Genomic DNA, 20,573 nt, shown 5'->3' with positions numbered 1-20,573 from the left:
GCTAAGATAAAACTAATACAAAAATTCCTTTTATATGTGACACAACAGGTAAAACGCAATATTCAGCTCCATCAATGTGGTATTGCACTCTACGCTCACTTGTGTTAGTTGTTTTGATATTCTTCCCTTCCCTTCCCTTCCCTTCCCATCCATTAGCGTCCTGTTCTGCTCATTCCTCTCCCTCTCCTCCTTCCAAGGTCTCCTTGGTCGCTCACAGGCCAGCCTCTGGCAAATGTTTCCATCTCTTAGATTACAGCGTTTCCAAGCCACTGTTGGTGTTGTTGTTGTTGCTGTTGCCATAGGCATCCTCTCAGGGGTTCAGCCTTCAGCCTAACACAGTGCTTTGACATAATGCTCACAGTCATTGGGCCCTGTAATGAAAGTATCGATCGGCAAGGACTGAACAGGCCTTTTAAAATGGAAATAGCTCAAAGCTTTGGGCCCTCTGACGAGGCACGGCTCTTGTGCCGTGTGCATTGATAAGGTGTGTGTTTGAGTGTGTGGCATGTATGTTAACCTAGTCTGTCATGCTCTGTGTGTGTGTGTATAGTCCGGTTAATAATAGTAGTAGTAGTAGAAGTATAGTATAGTGTACTGCGTAGCATGATGTGACATACTGATGAGGTTGCCGTGGTTGTCCTTGAGGGGGGCTCCCCCACCTCCCCGTCCCCAGGGGTCGTAGTTCTTCATGTCGGCCTCCAGTTTGGCATCGCAGCGCTCCCGTTCGTCTTGCTCGTGCATCTTACGCTGCTGCCGCTCACGGATCTATCGCCACGGAGACAAGTTAGTATTGAAGGGGAACCACCTCACATTCACAAAATATCCCCTCTACACACACACACACACACATTAGGATCGTTAAGATAATGGAGATTTCATTACAGGACACACAACCCTATCAACACTTACAACTTAAAGAAGGTAAACTGGTTATAGTCTACTATGTACTTTCATAAAATCTAAACTTCATTTGAACTATTTAAACACTGCAACTGTGTACAGTGAAGTAACAGACTTAAATGGGCCATGTGAAGTTTCTGAATTTCACTTTACCTTTTCAAAATGCTGACTCCACTCTGCCCTGATCTCTTCCTGTCAAAACACGGCATGCTGTCACTACTCTGCCTCGCTGGCCTCCGCTGTGTTCAAACTCAAAGCATCTCAGGCCACAGCCGTTAGCGTTAGCGTCTCGGTAGCCTGCCTTCCACCCTTTCCTTTACACAGCTACAGTCACAACACCTCACTCACTCACTGCGCTGAACTGCAGTCAGGGGGCTCCCTTGTGAAAATGGTACAGTTAAGCACAGCGGTCGACTTTTGAAAAGGTTCCCTTTGCCAGTGTATTTGAACTCAGAGCTGCGGTCAGTGGTGTGAGGACGTCCTGCTTACTGTGGCTAAACATAGCCAGCAGAGGAATCCCCCCCACCCCCTCCTCCTATCAATGTGTTTGAGCACATCCAAAATAATTGGCAGGTAGAGATGGCCTTCCTTTAGAGAAAGACATTTTCTCCCTCCAGAGCATCCAGGATTAGTGATGTCTATAAGGGTGTAGAGACAGCTTATAGAGGACTGTATTCTTGAAGCAGTATAAATAACAGCAGCTTTACATTTCTCACATTCACATTCATTTGTTTAGCATATGCTTTGATCTGGTGTGACGTATAATAAATCAAAAGTATACATTTTACTCATCATTAATCATTATCATTATATGACATTTTATCAGTATACGAGCTCTATTCCCTTTGTAATTCAGGCCCATGGCATTTGGAGTCACCTTCTTAAAATAAATCATTCAATAAATATACATAGAAATCTGTAGAAGCTGAGATATTGAACTGAACTGTGGTAAACTTCATCTGAATGCATGGGTGGATCAACCAATTTCAGAGCTCCACAGTTCACATCCCTTAATCACACGTCTCCCTTTCTAAGGTCAAATGCAAAGCCAGCCCAGCCTCCTCTTCCTCACGTCTCTTCTCCCATGCTTGTTCTGGGTGTCGTGTGTGTGTGTGTGTGTGTGTGCACCTAGCAAGGCGGTGGACGATTGGAAGGTGCAGTGGGGGCGACAGGGAGAGGGGGTTTAAGCGCGTACCTGCTGTTTGAGCGCATCCTGGTAGCTCAGCGCGTTCTCCTTGGATTGTTTGGATCTGTCTACAGCAAAGACACCCAGCCCAGCGGGGGTCATGCCAAGCTGACTAGGCACTCTACATACAGAGAGAGAGAGAGAGAGAGAGAGAGAGAGAGAGAGAGAGAGAGAAATGCCAGTGGTATGACATTTCCATTTAAGGTTTCCAGGGCCTTATTTCAAAAGGAATGGACTCTTAAAGCACGCACATCCAAAAAATAGAAAGAAATGCAAAAAGAAGAAAAAAAAAAACTCAAGTGCAGGATCAAAATGAAAAGGTCGGCTTATGTGGGGTTATGCATTGGACTCTTTGGTAGGGGGAAGGTGCCCTGTGCCTGCTGTTGGAGTAATGCATACTGACATATTCGGTTTGTCACTGAAGTGTCTGAGCTTTCATACTGCAAGCGTGATGGCTTTGTTTGTGTTTATATATATATATATATATATATATATATAGGCCTGCCAGGGCCTACAGTGTTTGCTTAAGGTCGCACCTGAAGAAGACTGGTGAGGGTGAAATGTGCTTGTAATGCTGGTGTGCGGACCGCTATGCTATTTTCTCTGTGGACTATCTGTACCTCTGTGGGCTTAAAAGCGTCCTGTGTCCTGATAAGACAGAGGGGAATTGGAAATGGCATTGCTAACCAACCTTGTTCCTTGAGAACTGGGATGATTTATTACATGTGCAGTCCAATGAGCCCCATGCAGATACACATACAGAGAAATACAGACACAAAGAAAGACATGAGCAGGCAACATGAAGCAGAGAGAGTGACAGAGTGCAAGAGGGTGAGCCAGAGAGACAACAAAAATAAATATAAATATTTGGCTGAGGTTACTGCATTTATGACTCAGACAGAATGACGTGTGTGTGTGTGTGTGTGTGTGTGTGTGTGCAGTGAGATGCACTGTACTGCAGAGAAGAGCACACACAGACACACAGAGGCATAAATACACACACCACAGCACCACCTTATGGTAAAACAATGCCATCTTCACTAACACCCTTCTCGAAAAAAATTAAATGGGTTGGAAGAATGGGTTACTTGTGAATGAATAAGATTTTAAGATAATTACTGAAGAGCACTCAGAAAAGTTCAAGAATCATTAGAGGTTCTTCTTTTATAAAAAAAAAAAAAAAAGACTTAATTCCAAAAGGACAAGAAGTGCACCTGCATCTCATCAGTCAGGCATCATTACACACCATATTAGACAAACAAGCCTTCAGACAGCAGCACACAACATGCAGTGGTGGAGAACACAGATCAAGCAAAGCAATTCAGCAGTGTGAGATGGAAAAAAAACAAGTGGCTTCACACAGAAATCATTCAGAAAAGCCAGAGATTGCATGGAGCTGATATAGATGTATCAAAATGGGATTTAAAACAAAAATATTCATGTAAACAATTAAACAAACTAAAACACAACAGAGTACTGATAGCGAGAGGAAGGAAGACCTACTGTGTGAGAAATGCTGACTGGCCAGACTTCAAAGACTGGGGCATCCCCAGGGGCAGGTGAGGGTAAGAAGGCATGCCAACAGCTCCAGCTCCAGCACCATCTGGCAACACACACACAACACACACACACACACACACACACACACACACACACACACACACACGATCAAACCCCTGAACGCTATATACAGTGCCCTCCGCAATTATTGGCACCCCTAGTGAATATGAGAAAAACAGGCTATAAAAAAATATGTCTTTGCTGTTTATCCTCTTGGTCTTTCACTCAAAATATTCACAAAAATCTTACCTTTTCATTGAAGTAAAACTATTGAAAGAAAAAAAAACTGTTGACATTAAATAAATATTTTTCCCCAAAACATGTGTGCCACAATTATTGGCACCCCTTAATTTAATGTTTTGTGCAGACTCCCTTTGCCAAGATAACAGTTCTGAGTCTTCTCCTATAATGCGTGATGAGGTTGGTGAACACATGGCACAGGATCTGAGACCATTCCTACATGCAGTATCTCTCCAGATCCTTCAGATTCTGAGGTCAACGTTTGTAGACTCGGCTTCAGCTCATCCCACAGATTTTCTATGGGGTTTAGGTCAGGGGACTGTGATGGCCATGGCAAAACCTTTATTCTGCGGTCGGTGAACCATTTTTGTGTTGATTTTGAGCTGTGCTTCGGATCATTGACCTGCTGGAAGGTCCAACCACAGCCCATTTTAAGCTTACTGGAGGGGGCTGTTAGGTTTTCATTTAATATCTGCTGGTATTTGATGGAGTCCATGATACCATGTATCTTAACAAGATGTCCAGGGCCTTTGGAAGAAAAACAGCCCCACAACATCAAAGATCCGCCACCATACTTCCCATTGGGTATGGGGGTCTTTTCTGTATGGCTATGTTTCTGTCTACGCCAAAACCACCTTTGATGTTTGTTGCCAAAAAGCTTTATTTTGGTCTCATCTGACCATATAACTCGGCCCCATTGAAAGTCTGACTTACATTTGGCAAACTGTAGGCGCTTTAGTTTGTAGTTGATTGACAGCAGAGGCTTTTTTCTGGCAACCCTCCAAAACAACTTGTGGTGATGTAGGTGGCGTCTGATGGTAGTTTTGGAGACTTTCTGACCCCAAGACTCAACTCACCTCTACAATTCTCCAGCTGTGATCCTTGGAGATTCTTTTTCCAGTCAAACCATCCTCCTCACGGTGCGTGGGGTCAATGTACACACACGTCCGCTTCCAGGCTGAGTCTTAACATCTCCTGTCGCTTTAAACTTCTTAATTATTTCCATGATAGTGGAAATGGGTATTTTCAACTCTTTAGAGATTTTCTTGTGTCCATTTCTTGATTTGTGCAACTCCACAACTTTCTGTCGCACATCGTCACTGTGTTCTTGGGTTTTCCCCATAGTGATGAATGACTAATGGAATTTGGCCTGTGTCACCTCATATTTGTACGCCAGTGGAACAGGAAGTCATGGTTGACCTCTTAAGACTTCCTTATCAAACAGGTGAACTTAAAAATGTAAAAAATGACTGGAAATATACTTCAGTTAGATTTTAATTATAAGATTTTTCTAGGGGTGCCAATAATTGTGGCACACATGTTTTTGGGGAAAATATTTATTTAATGTCAACAGTTTTTTTTTTCTTTCAATAGTTTTACTTCAATGAAAAGGTAAGATTTTTGTGAATATTTTGAGTGAAAGACCAAGAGGATAAACAGCAAAGACATATTTTTTTATAGCCTGTTTTGCTCATATTCACTAGGGGTGCCAATAATTGCGGAGGGCACTGTAGTTATATATATATATATATATATATATATATATATATATATATATATATATATATATATCCCAAGCAACTGGAATCAATTGAACCAATGCAATGATTTGTAAAGTATAAAACTGTGTATTGGATGCTCAGGGTTGCACTGCATTGGATGCCAAAGGTAAGGTATTGAAAGTGTAATGAGTTGCATGAAGGTGCAGTGCCTTACAGTAGGCCAGATTGGGGTCTAGCGGGTTCCTGGCTCCGTAGTAGTAGTAGGCGTCATCATAGGGGGTGCGGTAGGCATCGGCCAGGGTGGGCGGAACAGGAGGAGGGCCAGCGGTGATCCTGAGGAAGGAATACATACAGTCACACATCTCTGCCAGACACATCACTGCTTTTATTAGCATCACCGTGGCCTTTCTGACTTACAGCACTAAGATGAATTGCATGGATTAAAGTCAGTGTGCAGAGAGAAAGAGAAAGATAGATAGATAGAAAGAGAGAGAGAAAGCTATATTCTCCTTATGTACTGTAGTCAAATAGCACACTGCTAAGCAATTTTCAGTCTACGCATATTCTACCTTGACTTAAATATGGGACTTGCACGCCATAAAGGCAGTTAAGCGCTTCGGGCGGAACAACCCCAAAACCTGTGCGTTTCTTATGTAAACACCATTTACGCATATTCTGCTCCTGACGGTGCATTTCTTATGTAAACACCATTCACACGCTTTGTGCCCCAGACAAGCTTTTCAGCGACGTGCTTTTCAGCGACGTGCTTCCGAGGGCTATAAGGCCAAATACCATATTGCGTTTGAAGTCCACAGTAGGCCTAGTTCTAACATTATAATACATGTAAAAAATTACGTAGCAAAATCACAATGTTTGAGTGTCAAATTTTGGCTTTAAACTACTGAAATAATGTAACTTTTTTGCCATTATATGAAACATAAGGTAATGCAGTGCATCCAGTGATTTTAACTTCACCATGAACAAATAATCCACTACAATTGTGCAGACGCCTGGATGATTAACTTTCAACCATATTCTGTTTGTCCTCATCAAAATAATTAGTGTTAGTCTGTCCTTGCATCTGGTTCACTTCAGAGGGTGGGTGGCTGGTATGATGCACAATTCACAAGTCATTTTCAGTCATCGGTGGGAAGGTGTTTGATTACTTTTAATAATAAGCTATTTAACAACGTTCAATCTGATGTAGCCTACCTTCTCCTCAACAGTGATTTTTTTAAATCATGAATCTCAACCCCTCAAACACTAAAAAGGACTGGGACGAATGGGAGAATCATGCCCTCCCTGAACGAATGAATCAGAGAAGCAACTAAAGCATGACAGAGATAGTGGGAGCACAAAAGAAAGAAAGAAAGAAAGAAAGAGAAATAATATTTATTATTGAAACTAATAAATGAAAAGTGAAAAACGATATAGAAAATAACTGAATGAATGAATGCCTACACACCTAGGTGCGATCATCTCTCCCAGCGTGCCCGAGAGGTTCCTGTGGAACTCCATGTTGATGGGGGCCCCCATGCCCCCCCCGGGCTCCACCCTGCTCCCCCTAGCCGCAGCCAGCTGGGCCAGGCTGGTGCTGTAGTCCACCAGTGGGGGGGACTGGAAGGCCACACGTGGCCTCTCAGGGGGCAGCCGCTCCTCCATGCCCACAGCAGGCCTCTCCTCTGGGGGCTTCCTGGCTGAGTCGCCCCCCAGGGAGTCCAGCGCATGGCCGGGCCGATAGGGAACGTCCCTCCGCCGCTTCCCCTCGTACTCCCGGTTCACAGCCCCGAACTGCTTGATCCGGTCAGGCTGGAAGACATCAGGGTTACAGGGGTGAGAGACCTGGGGTTGTTTCTTAACACAGAGTGCTTTACTAAAGGTCACTGCAAGTTCAGCTAGTACCGCTTGTAATTCAGTAACTTAAGAGTTTTCACCTATACCCCAATCAGTTCCTGATGATGATGATGATGATGATGATGATGAGGTGATTGTTTTGTTAAAAAGCCTCATAAAAATAGTCATAAACTATTGAAAAGGCCAAGCAGTGAAGATGTTTTTAGCAAAAGCATGTCAACATATAAAAATAACCATATTTTACACAGCAGTGCTACCCCTCAATGTTGTGTAAATATATTAGATTGACTTTCACGTCATTTCTACGTCTCCTAAATCAGACCGCAAGGAATTAATTTTATCCTTACAAAAGGTTATTTCATGTCAACATTGTGACGGCTACAAGCCAAACTATGGAGAGCCACTGTCCCTAATGGCTTTGAACGGGATCAATATTTCAGGCTTCATGTCCGGTCATACTTAACTTGCAGAAAAGAGTGAAAAGAAAAAGGCTTGAAAGCTTTGAAAACTTGAAACAATGCACTTGTGAAAATCAGCATGGGTGACGGAAGGTAAAGCAGCTATGGCTTCTGGCTACACTCTCAGTGCAGGGCCATCCCCTACAGTGAGGAAACCCATTCCCAAAGCGTTTAGCTGTGTATGACTTTAAAATTTAAAAGCAGATTAGGCCTAGTGACGTTACATGGGAACAGTTTACATTTTTCATGAGCCTCAAAAGGGCCTTTAGCACCTTTAAGGGATTTGTTTCAGTGGTTCTGTCCTGTAACTGTCCGACACATTCAGCCATTTTACCTGTTTTTCTGGGTCTACAGCTCCTGTTGCAGCAACTCGGAGTTCTAGTTCTTTTTCCCTATTGTGGGGGGGAAAAAACAGAACGTCATGAACTGTAAGTAATGGTCTCACAGGGCCGGACATATGTTACGATTGGTCTCTGAGGACAATTCATAGGGACATATAGCCAGGACGTTCACCACATCACAGGGTAGCTGCAGTGTTGACTCAAAGCGGAAACAACAAGGGTGACGTGTGCTTCCCCCAAGGTGAGGGCCAGTTTTAGAGGTCAAGCGGACAAATCTGTGATGCATTTTGGTACAATAAAACACCAATATTTCACTATCCATCATGAAGCACCACAATATAGCCCTGTGAGATCATGTAAGGAGAGTGTCAACCCAACATGGGTCTTGGATTACATGCAACTCCTGACGACTCTGAAGACAGAGGAGACTCACTTTTTCTTGTTCTGCTGCTGTTCGGCCATCTGCTCCAGCAGCTCCTGCCTGTAGCGCTCCTTCCTCCTCTGTTGGGCCACGTCCCCCTCCGCCGTCCCTGGTGACGTCACAGCGCGTCAGAGGTCACACACACACACAACACACACACACACACTCGACGGACAGTTCACTAGACATCGCGTCACTTACTACATGAAACGCCTTACCCTGGGGGAATGGCTCTAACAGCCCACACAACACCTATCAGTTTAGTTTAGTTTAGTTATTGGTTACAATTTAAAGTAGATAGGTCAACACACTCTCAGTCTCCACTCTAATCATTTCACCCTCAGCAATTAGATTACAGCTCCAATACGGGATCGTTAGGTCTAAGAAACAAAGAGACACAGGAGAAACAAGCCTTCCCACACGTCTAGGGGGAAGGCCATAACACGCATCATCTTGTCTGATTCATCAGGAAGTGTGTGTGTGTGTGTGTGTGTGTGTGTGTGTGTGTGTGTGTGTGTGTGTGTGTGTGTGTGTGTGTGTGTGGGTGATCCTACCTATGTTGAGCCCTGTGGAGAACTCGGCCATGTTCTTGTTGGCCACCGATCTGGACCTCACGCTGGTCTTCGCTGGCGCTGGTTCTGCTTGCGGACTACAGCACAGACCAGAACACAACAGACAGAACAGCTCAGCACAAGCCAGCCCATAAACCACTGGCCCCCTTCTCGTCACTTCGCATCATTAAACGATCGATGCCCGTCAGGCTGGGAGTGCAGCCCGGAACGGGCCGGGCCGGGCCGGGCCTTACCACCACGACACGTCGCCAGCAAAAACAGATCAAAGAGCTGCACTGTGCTGTGAAGCGCTACGCCTCACTGCAACACAGGCAGATACACACACAGACAGGCCACGCCGGGATCGATGAGGCCAGCTGCACTGGCAGATTTGTGATTAGACTCTAACCTGGTCGACTCTGCTGTCTCTGATCAGGGCCTGGACACTCTCACAAAGCCGCAGGATAACACATATTGGAAATAATCTCACCATAAAAAGCAATTATTAACTAATCAAACACTGAAAAGATGAAGTTAAACAGTAGAGGATTTATTTTTTTCAATTTATTCCTTCCCAGTTCACAGCACGGGCACCAATCAATAAAGAGGATTTATAACCCTCTGCTGAAAACACCAGACTCATCAACCCCCTATAAACCACTGCTGCTCCTCTGCAAACAGAAGTGGTGAGCTTCAAAGCAGAAGGGGGAAAAATCTAATTAGTGTAATTGAAGCAGATAGGTACTTAGGGTTAACTATGGCTGACAGCATCCGCCTGCTCTCCTCGAAGTGTTCTTCCGCTCGGAGGATGGGGGCTTGCACCTCCCGCCTCTCCTGGACAATTCTGTAGAGAAGTGAACACAACTACTGTTGGTATCCATTAACATTAATAAATATTTCACATACTGAAACACTGACAAAATTGTTATATATTAAAGACACAGTCCATGATTCTGGCGAAAGGTTGACTGTCTGGAATGGTGCATGGCTCTGCCCCCGCCAGTGTGTTGGCTTCCCATTTACAGAGCAAGGACTGTGTATGAACACTGGAGTGTTTATGAGCGCACAGAACGGACAGCTAAAGGATTGGCTGAATGTGACAAAAAATGCTTGGATTAGAATCGCGGGCCGCACACACCTGCCCCATGTTTGCAACCACTAGCGCACCCAAACAGACATGGTTTGCACACACACGCACACACATACTACTGATTAAACTAACTTCAACAATGTTCAAACCATTTATTTAAATGGACACAGCTGGTGCACCATGATGGTGAGGATATACTATGTTTATGTCTCAGGGTCTGTCTTGTCATTGTGTATTGTTTCGTTTTTGTGTCTACCCCTGTGTGTAGAAATGGTGCTGGCCGCCACGTGTATATGTCCATTGTTCTGTCTAGTTTGGTTAGTCTTGTCGTCAGGGATGTGCATTTATGTTGACCCCTTTTTTGACTGCTGATTGTTGTCCTCTCTTTAGGTGAGGCATAGCAGGTACTTTTAATAGATTTGTACTGCTGCATGTTGTCCTCTACTACATTTAGAGGCTTAGCAGGTGATATTCCTGGAGACTGCTGCTTTTTGTCCTCTGCTATTTGAGAGGCTTAGCAGTTCTCCAGGATATTTGGAAGCATATTAAAACATATGTTTTTGAATCCTCACTCTGTCTGAGCTTTTTGGGCCAAACCCACATCGTTGACAGCAACCCGAGGCTCGGTCCGTCACACATTTCAACATCAGTGTTTGTACTGAGCTCGAGGAAATAAATGGGCTCTGCAGGTTTATAAGGGGAGCCATGTGTGCTGTTCTGAAGACAAACCTGTCCGGTCTGTGGCGATGGACTCTCCTCTCCCTCTTCCCCGAGTAACCAACCAGCTCTCTAGGCCTGGGTCTCCTCCTGGACACGTAATCTAGATCTTCCTCCTCGTACTCCTCCTCTTCCTCCCCATAGCTCAGGTCCTCGTCTGAGTTGTAGTAATAGTACCTGAGCCGCCGGGGATTCCTGTCGAAGCGCACAGGGGGTGCCCCCCCGCGTCTGCGGGGTGCGGGGTCCTCTGTTCGGAGGTCTGTGAGAGTGGCGGCGTCTCTTCTGGAAGACCGCCTCTCTGCGAGAGGACCCCTCTGGTCACTGAGCGAGGGTGGGCTGACCGGGTTAGGTTTTGGCAGGGGAGGTGAAAGGGGGTCTTGATGTTGTACCTAGCCACAGAGCAAAGGGTAAGACATACACAAGGGAACTATGAAATACAAAAACCACAAGCCTTCTGAATTTATGTGAGTAATGAATCACTGGAAATACTTCTATTGCAATAATTAACATAAAAAACCGTCCCGGCTGGGTTTTAAGTAGTACATCACAGTATAGATACTTCATTTTTTGTATTTCACCCCCCATTTAAATATGTTTTGGGCAGAGGTTGCTAGTCCAATCATGGAAGCAGAATTCCAGGCCAGCATCATTGCAGTCCCATGTTACGATAAATAAATAGTAATCACATGATCGAGCTCTGTGCTATAGCTATGCTAGCTGTACCTTCCAGGAATCTGGCAATGTTCTGGTTACAGCCTGTTTTCCTTTGTGTATAAGAAAGGCATTGTACTCTTTGTTCCGCTCATCTCTTAGCCGTGCCTAAAAAGAAGTAGATCAACTCAAGTTGCATGCTCATAGTAAAGCCATTTAACATCTTTTAAAACTGTTGAATTTCTAGTCCAGGAAGGCTACAAAGTAGTCTTAACAAAGTCCTAAAATAGGAAACATAAAACTCTGTACGCTTACCTTCACTGTTGTATATCAGTGAACAGTTATTACTCATTTTATATTTAATTCCCCAAATGTCTGTTAACCTACCTACACTGGAATGAGCCAACTGGAGAGCTTAAGGTAAGACCCACAGCTCTACTGTCAACTCAAACTGTTGCTCTGAGACACCAAGTCTTGCTTAATCGAGATTAGGCAGCAACTGTGTTCAAACCATAAATCACAGCCAACATCAAAGTTGTGCCAATCAGTGGGATTGACTGTCTCCGTTACTTTGTTTCCCTGCCCATGATACTGTACACACACACCAAGAAGATGGTTACCTTGGCAGATCTCCTTTCTCTAATAGGGAGAGAAAGTTCCTGTGGTGCAGCAAGCGCCTCTGCAGAGTGAAAGTCCTTTTTCTTCACATAAAAAAGGATAGTAGAAATAAAAGAGGCATCTCTGAATACAATAATCAAATTAGGCAGCACTTAGTGTATACTTGTCCAAGAAGATTCTAAAACAGTAAGAGACTCATTATGTATCCAATAGATAAGGCTGAAGTGCCATTCAACAAACAGACTCGATGACTAATGGAGCGAGACAAATTAGGCATGACAGTTTTATTTACCATCACCTTGTGAACTGGAAATTTGTCAATGGCTATGAGTGAGAGCTGAGATTCTGGTTGATCCAGCTTAATACTAGATATATTCTTAGTTATGGCAATGCTGTGATAGAACTCTTGACCCAAAGGTTTACTACAACATGGGCATTAGTAAGACTGTTGTCATTGTCATTGTCATTGTCAGACTACTTCCTTACTTCATCGAAACAAAAAATCATGGAAACTGTAATACTATTGCAACCATGGCAACACTAGGGCATGTAGGCTCCAAAAAATGACGAGTACATTGGCATACCTGCGACACATATTGTCTGTAGTCCATACGAAGCTCTTGTTTAAGCCTCTGCTTCTTCCTCTCGTACTCTTCGCCTAAAGGCAAACTAAGGCCAACGCTGTCATCTGTCAAGAGATATACCATGAACAAACTTCAAGAGACACAATCATGTGTACAGCTTTACTATACAAGGAGACGCTCTTCAAGTCACTGGATGAATACAAACAGATAGATTTGAGCTACCTTTGCGCAGCATCGATTGAGATGATGTCTCCACGGGCACGTTTTCCTTTGAAGAATCGTCGGGTCTAGTCTGTCCCATTAAAATTAAAAAGAATTAGCTGTAATGCTAACTCACAAGAAAAAATACTGTAGGAGACCATCAAGTAGTCTACTTTACCCTCATTTCCAAATAAGGCACACCATCGTCCAAAGCCATTTTCTCAGAATGTTGGTGCTTTCTACCCACCTCCGGTAACATTAAATCGCCAATATTCGCCTCCACCACTGGATTACGGGGTTTACCATGAAAGTTAAGTACGAGATGTCAAAGTCAGAACTAATGTATGGAAATAATCACAATCTTAACACTAGCTGGCGCTAGCTATGGTAATTTGCCAAACGTTACTCCGAAGCAAATGGAAAATATGAGCAAAGCAAACTTCACTCTCAAACGATAACGCTGCTCTAATGTTAACGATAGCACAGCTCATGACCTCACGTACACTCGTCTTAGATGCCCAATAAACAAAAACGTTAGCCTTCGTGGGAAATCTGGTTAACAGGATAGATAGGTACAATTATAGCACGGAGAAAGTACGTTAGTGGTGACTAGGAGGGACCCTGCATATAAAAGGCAAGAAGGTTGTTAGGCAACCAACTCATACACATGGCTAGCTGATAGTTGGCTGGCTAAATATGTAACGTTAACGTAAGATAACTTTCATGAATGGTATGTGAAATCGGTTACTTTAAAACATTATTTTGCGACACACCAGTAGTAAATGCTTCTCCCAAGTATTTTAACATTAGCTGTCTGCAAACAACAGAAACTTTAGGTTAGCTTGGTAATTAACAGTTACCACTAGCTCTCTTTTCCAAATGAATGGGCGAATGAAGACAGCGAACTGCTTTTTAAAACGAAATATAAACTCAATTATCAGATCACATTAAAACTATCAGGGTGGTAATTTACAGAATAGTGTTATATACGTTTACCATATTAAGTTCTCTGCAAATGAGTCTGGTAAGCAAACAAACCAGTTTGCACAGCTGTTAAAAAAGTAGGCGGGAACGTAATTGATGACGCAATCCCACAGTACCACAGGAGGGAAAGTAATTGGGTCGCCCCCTGGTGGTAGAGATCCTAAAGCTTGGCGAAATGAATGGGTTTTTCCACAGAGACGTTTTTAGAAAAAATATATCTCGGTCCACATCGAAAAGTTAGTTGAATGGCTTCCATGATACATGCTCTTAGATCAACTGTATTCATTTTCACACACAATTTGAATTGTTTCGATTTTTTTGTAACGAGGTGATAAAGAACTACAACGAATATTACGTATCGATGATGTCATCAGTTTGCGCGCATCTGCTTGGCTCGCTGAATAGTTGTTGTACTAAAAAAATGCATACCGCACGGTAATAAATATTATGTCAGGGTATGTAGAGCAGTGCCACTACTCACATGGAGAGCTGACAGGTGGTCAGGGCTAACTTGAACTGTGAAGGACAAGTTATATGCAGTCCGTTTATGAAACGAAAGGAGCTATTCCAAAACTGTGAACAATTCGCAGTTAGTAGGTTATTACGGAGTCCCTAAAGTTATTATCGTGTGCACACAAGTTATAATTATATTGTGCGCACAAGTTATTATCGTGTGTGCATAAGATAATGATCTTGTAAACACAAGCACAACATAATCTTGTAAGCACAAGATAATAACTTGTTCCCACACAATAATGACTTGGGCCCACAAGATAAAAATATCAGTTTATGGGATTTCAGGGTCCCCCTAGGCTATTACTGTATAAACACTGAAAAATATTTGTTTCCGATCATTTCCGGTCTATGGGATTTTACATTGAATTACTGCTCTCTGATAGGAACGCAACCAATAGGAGCCGTAGGTTTTCACTTCATTATTTTGATGATGATGCTGATTTTGTATTTCAGTCTAACAAACCATATATAACTTTTCACCTGCATATTGTCGTACGCCTTCTTTCTGTTAATGCCACAGCGAAATTATATTATATTCCTCGAAGACTGGCTACTTGTCCTTCTTTGTTGTTATATGGTATCAAACAGGTCAGATCACAGAAGTCTTTGATATTTAAATCTGAAACCATGTAGTGAACTGAAATTTTGCATTTCCAACATAAGGTTCAGCTTTCCCCCTATATTGGTACTGGATACATATTTAAACTGTGGTCATAAGATGATGAAAGGAACAATTTTTTTCTAAATATAAATGACAGTATGAATATATTTAACATCTTATGTTAAACACAATATTTACAGTTTTATTTAAAATGATTTACTTCGTGTTTATTGCTGAAAATAAGGTAAGAAAAGTTGTAATGCTCTCTGTCCGGCAGGTGGCAAAATAACACTTTTCGGAATTTCGGGACGGAGCATTGGATCAAACCAAGTTTTAAAGGGGTTGCTATATTTAAGTTTATTGAAACATCACTCTCATATTTAAATACAACATTCAGATAACTGAAGTTTAATTCCAGGGGTGTTGAATGCTTAATTATCGCAGATCCCACAATAAAACAGTTCAGACAAAATTCTTTGAATGTCCTATATGCTCTTGGTGTAATCCAGTGTCATGGCGTTCTAACACAGCTTTCTGTGGTTTAAATGGAAATGCTCCTGTGCTTGTCATAGTTATCTCTGTCCATTGCTTTGTTGAAGTGAATCTTTTGAAGTTTATACTACTACTACTAATCGTTACAAACATAGTTGTTCTTTTAGGCATAGAAGAGTGAAGGTTTTGTCAGCAATATGGCTGGAGGCAGTATTGCTCAGAAGACATGGGAGCTAACAAATAGCATGCAGGAAGTTCAGAGTATTGATGAAATTTATAAATATGACAAAAAACAGCAACAAGAAATTCTAGCCGCGAAACCCTGGACAAAAGAGTAAGTGTTGACCGTCTTATGTATTGCATATGATATTATTAAAAACATGTTATTAACTGTTCGGAATGCCAGAGTATGCGATGTAGCTGGGATAGCAATAGCCGTTTGGCTAGCTGGCTAGCTAGCTGAACTTACTTAGCATAACAACATCCATAATGTTACATTGTTAGCCGGCTGGTTAGATGTCATCAGCATGTGCGAGTCGTTATCTTACATACCAACGTAACAGTGTGAAGACTGGTGCATCCAAATTGCTGGCTGGGTGAAAATCTGAGTTAATTCGTTTTAAATGTTGATTCAGCCATCACTACTTCAAATACTGCAAGATCTCAGCTTTGGCCTTGCTGAAGATGGTGATGCACGCCCGATCAGGGGGTAACCTGGAGGTGATGGGGCTGATGTTGGGTAAGGTGGACGGAGAGACGATGATAATCATGGACAGCTTCGCTCTGCCAGTGGAGGGTACAGAGACTCGGGTGAACGCACAAGCTGCAGCCTACGAATACATGGCTGCATACATAGAGAACGCCAAACAGGTAAGGGAATAAGAAACTTTAATCTTAGCTTTTTCCATTCAAAGAAAATGTGTAATTCTGTATCGTTACGAGCCTTTTGGACACATTGTAACACAACATGTCTGAAACAACGTCATGATGGGCTTCATGTGACCCATTAATTAGGTTGGGCGCTTGGAGAACGCTATTGGATGGTACCACAGTCACCCGGGTTATGGATGCTGGCTGTCAGGTATCGATGTCAGCACTCAGATGCTCAACCAGCAATTTCAGGAGCCTTTTGTCGCTGTCGTGGTAAGACCTGTACATTATACATTAAGTACTTCTACATTTCAGGGGTAAAGTTAAACTGCTCAAAAAGAGTTTTTGACACCATCACTTTTATATTTAACAAACAAAATTGACACTGCTAGTCATTATTTTAAAACTGAGCTTTTGTAACTCTATCTGGTGTTTACTCTGCTATTTTCAGACTGCTGCAAGGCATAGAGCTAGGACTAATTAAATGTTCACATTGCAAACTTTGTTTATGTTTGTAATGGCTGTTACAAATTCCAAGGTTTGGTCCCATTGCACCAAGGTCTGACTACAGAGTTGACTAGATTAACGTGCATTTTTATTTATTGTTTTACAGATTGACCCAACTCGCACCATATCTGCTGGAAAAGTCAACCTAGGAGCTTTCAGGACTTATCCCAAGGTATATTTTTTACCATGAGAGAGGGAGAGCCCGTCAGTCGGGTGCGCAAACATTGTCACAGAAAAACGGGACTACAGCCTTTCATCTTTCAAATGATCCTGAAAAATGTGCATTGCAAGCATTGTACAATCATTGCTTTAAAAATAATAATGTCCAGTTCGATTAATGTTAAAATCACCCTCTTTTTATTATGTACATAGGGCTACAAACCACCCGATGAAGGACCGTCGGAGTACCAAACAATCCCCTTGAATAAGATTGAAGACTTTGGGGTGCATTGCAAACAGTAAGTCAGAACTACCAACATTCTTGTTTTTAAGTTTGGCTGAACAACATAGTGATATGTGTCAAATGTTGCATATTGGTACATAGTGATGAATTAATATTTTTGATCCAGTGAATACTTCATGTTAGTGTGTATGAAAAGTAAGTATTGCCCTAATGACAGTTGTTAGTAAGCGTTGATTGGTATGTGCATCAATAAAATGAAAATTTCCATTTATCGTGTAATTGATTCATTTGGCTGCTAAATACATGCAGAATAATTTTGTCAAGCATGCAGGCTTGACTCAGTGAGCAGAGAAGCTGATGTTCTTATTCATCCATCCTTGCCTTGCACAGGTATTATGCATTGGAAGTGACCTACTTTAAATCTTCTCTTGACCGCAAATTATTGGAGCTTCTGTGGAATAAATACTGGGTCAACACTCTAAGTTCATCAAGTCTTCTAACAGTAAGTAGATAGATTTGAGTTTTTTCTGTATACTCATAATTTAATGTTAATTGAGATCATTTAATATAACATAAAATAATATTTTTTTGGTATATGCATTTGTTATATGGAAAATATTTGGACACCTGACTGTTACGACAAATATTTTGACAAAAAGAATAGCTACACTGATGGTCCCCGTGCTACTGTTGCGCGCCGTAGATCATTCCCCTTCGTCGGGGCCGCTGAGTGACAGGGGCTGAAGCCCACTAGCATCAGGAGCACCATCAGTCTGTCTCAGGCTGTGCTTAACACTTTCAAAAGGCTGCAGACTATCTAAACACTGGGGGGCTCGGTGCCTGGGGAAGAAGACGAATTGACTAGTTGTCAAGAGAAGAGAAGAGGGGAGGAACTTTTGTCAGTAATTATTTTGTCACCGCAGACTGAGGCTTCATGTCATTGTGTTCAGGGTCGCCCTTGCCTACCCCCCCTCTCGCTGCCTCACCTTCGGCAAACGTCTGCGGCCTCCAATGGGGTGTTTTGGCAAACAGACTAAGCTCATAACAGCTCAAACTTTTTTTTTTCTGTGGCATATTGTGAAGGTTTGAAGTATTGTTTTGAAGGTGTGTGTGTGACCCAGGTTGACTATGTGCATGACCCAGTTAGACTTTGACTTAGTTGGGGGTTTGGCTGATTTTGTGGAACTGTGCCCTGCAGAACTCGGACTACACCACAGGACAGGTGTTCGACTTGTCAGAGAAGCTGGAGCAGTCTGAGGCTCAGCTGGGCAGAGGCAGTTTCATGCTGGGCTTGGACACGCACGACAGAAAGTCCGAGGACAAACTAGCCAAGGCAACCCGAGACAGGTACCGCCTTTGCGTTTGTTTTGTGATTTAGTTGGTGTTTGTTTTATCGTTTTTGTAGTAATTAGTTTAGAAGCTTTTAAACACTCTTTAATCTATGACTTGATCATCATACAGCTCACCGATGACTTAAAAGAAAATGTATTTCTTTACATGCACCACTGTGCACCTTGCATTTAGAAAAAATAAGCACAATGCCATATATTGACCAATAGAATTGCAGAATTTCACTGCCCGTTGTGCAGTCAATGTGTTTTCGTTTTGTTTGTCTGGGGTCACGGATGATTGGTGGTTTGTCTTGGTGGGAGGTCCCAAGCATTTCACTGTGGCTTGACTGAACAATTGCAGTGATTGCTTGAGTTTCTCCTGAAAGTGCGGTATCTGTTTATTCATCTTCTCTCTGACTCGTAGATGTCCTGCCAGTTACCCGATGCGTCTGGCACACCCAAACACTTACCCCTTTATTTCTCCTGTCTGTTTTAGCTGCAAGACGACTATTGAGGCTATTCATGGCTTGATGTCCCAAGTCATTAAAGACAAGCTCTTCAACCAAGTCAACACTTCTGCCAATTAATAGCTCATACAAAAAGTGCATTTGGTTTGTTTGAAAGGTATTCTGTATTTAGTTTTTTGTGTTTTATCAGTTGGATTCTGAATGGTATTAGGGTGAATGTAGCCCTGTTCTTGCTATCTGAATAAAAACAAACATCGATATCTTTAATAGTCATTGTTTTTGTGAAGTACTAGCCTGTATTGATAACGATTTTACCCAATCTCATTTTACCTCACACATACTTAATTTTTACAATGTGAAGCTAAAACTTTGATTATTTTGTTTTCATCTATATGTGTCCAAACTGCTCAAGTCATGGCTAGTCTCCATATGATCACACCAAGCCAGTAACTTCTGACATCTGACTTTCTCCACACATCTGTGAGGAAACCCAATCACATTAAATACTTGTGAACTTCTTTTGCCCCACATTTCCTACCTCTGTTCAGTGCCGTCACTCCATGGGTTTTTCTGTGCAAATACAGTCATGAAGTCCTTACCAGTATGTCCGAATCACCCTAGGGTTCCTGTAATATATTTTTCTTCACTGTGAATACCAGCAGACTCTTGAAAGGTATTCTCCTTGGGGTTTAGTGTAACATAGTACTCTGACATTTCCATCTACCATGACTTTCTGGCATTGGCTAGATCCTTCTTCTGGAACACCATGCAACAGGAGTTTAACACTTTAACAAAGACCATGGGTGGATTTCTCCACAACAACAAAAAACCCACCACCAGTCATTTCAGTACTAGCCAGTCATAGCATTACATAATGGAATAACAAACTCTACCGGCCATGTCGGACTCAAAGGTAAACACGGGCTCCCGCGCATGGGACGTCTCGACAGAGAAAGCCGCGGCGCAGGTTGTCTCTGTTTGGTACACAATCCTTCAGGATCTCGAGTCATGACGCTGTGGTGTGTCAATGATGCATCACAGAAACAGCAGCTCGGCACACAGGAGCCTATTCAGCCCTTGTGTCTGCACTGCATCGCCACGGACACTGGATGTGTCTGCATTTTCTTACAAATAGCAGCTCTGGCACCAATTAGCATAATGATTTTTTTCCACATTATAATGCTGTATTTTTAATGCCTTGTTTTAGAAAGACGAGGCTTATTGAGTTAGCCCTAATGCAATTTGTGCTTTTTGAGGGGGTGAACCAGAAAGTGTAAGGAATTCTTTTCAGAACCACCAAACACCAATGAGCCTAGTTGTGTAATGCAACATACACACTGTACTCACATTCAAGGTCTTCAAATATAATCAAGAAAATAATTATGCAAGAACTCTTTGATTTTGTTCCAATGAGGCCTGTGATTATCACAAGATGAACATCAACATGCTCATTATATATATAAGTATATAAACAGACAAACATACAAAAAAACCATTAGGCCCATATTTCACACAACAAAACTGACAT

The 20,573-nt window shown here is 42.4% G+C and overlaps 2 protein-coding genes across 7 annotated transcripts in view; one reads left to right on the top strand and one right to left on the bottom strand.

Moving 5' to 3' along the window:
• LOC105890110 (centrosome and spindle pole-associated protein 1) overlaps window positions 1-13,975 on the bottom strand; it is a 31,992-nt gene extending 18,017 nt beyond the window's left edge. For 2 of the 6 annotated variants that reach the window (XM_031583640.2, XM_031583645.2), the window contains exons 1-16: window positions 13,871-13,975; window positions 13,053-13,159; window positions 12,896-12,965; window positions 12,674-12,777; window positions 12,092-12,172; window positions 11,544-11,639; window positions 10,833-11,209; window positions 9,759-9,857; window positions 9,017-9,111; window positions 8,475-8,571; window positions 8,035-8,092; window positions 6,854-7,197; window positions 5,603-5,721; window positions 3,590-3,689; window positions 2,096-2,207; window positions 618-765 (exon numbers count right to left, since the gene is read on the bottom strand). In XM_031583640.2, coding sequence (XP_031439500.1) covers window positions 618-765; window positions 2,096-2,207; window positions 3,590-3,689; window positions 5,603-5,721; window positions 6,854-7,197; window positions 8,035-8,092; window positions 8,475-8,571; window positions 9,017-9,111; window positions 9,759-9,857; window positions 10,833-11,209; window positions 11,544-11,639; window positions 12,092-12,172; window positions 12,674-12,777; window positions 12,896-12,965; window positions 13,053-13,133 — 1,981 coding nt within the window. In that variant the 5' untranslated portion in view covers window positions 13,134-13,159; window positions 13,871-13,975. The other 4 variants (XM_031583642.2, XM_031583644.2, XM_031583643.2 and 1 more) reach the window with 4 other exon arrangements.
• Window positions 13,976-15,466: 1,491 nt separating this feature from the next.
• Window positions 15,467-19,312, top strand: cops5 (COP9 signalosome subunit 5). Its single transcript, XM_031583646.2, has 8 exons — window positions 15,467-15,801; window positions 16,103-16,337; window positions 16,482-16,610; window positions 16,951-17,016; window positions 17,217-17,302; window positions 17,638-17,749; window positions 18,446-18,594; window positions 19,075-19,312. Exons 1-8 carry the CDS (start codon window positions 15,665-15,667, stop codon window positions 19,163-19,165), a joined length of 1,005 nt encoding a protein of 334 aa, XP_031439506.1. The 5' UTR covers window positions 15,467-15,664; the 3' UTR covers window positions 19,166-19,312.
• The last annotated feature ends 1,261 nt before the right edge of the window (window positions 19,313-20,573 follow it).

The sequence above is a fragment of the Clupea harengus genome, chromosome 17, assembly GCF_900700415.2.
Source record: "Clupea harengus chromosome 17, Ch_v2.0.2, whole genome shotgun sequence".
NCBI lineage: Eukaryota > Metazoa > Chordata > Actinopteri > Clupeiformes > Clupeidae > Clupea > Clupea harengus.
Note: the sequence above shows the minus strand (reverse complement) of the source record. Positions and strands in the feature narration are given on the sequence as shown.

Excerpts from the sequence above, each read along its gene's own strand:
- cops5 (XM_031583646.2), top strand. The coding sequence starts at position 15,665 with ATGGCTGGAGGCAGTATTGCTCAGAAGACATGGGAGCTAACAAATAGC. Across the intron at positions 15,802-16,102 it reads GCGAAACCCTGGACAAAAGA|CCATCACTACTTCAAATACT; the intron begins GTAAGTGTTGAC and ends ATGTTGATTCAG. Across the intron at positions 17,303-17,637 it reads TTTGGGGTGCATTGCAAACA|GTATTATGCATTGGAAGTGA; the intron begins GTAAGTCAGAAC and ends TGCCTTGCACAG.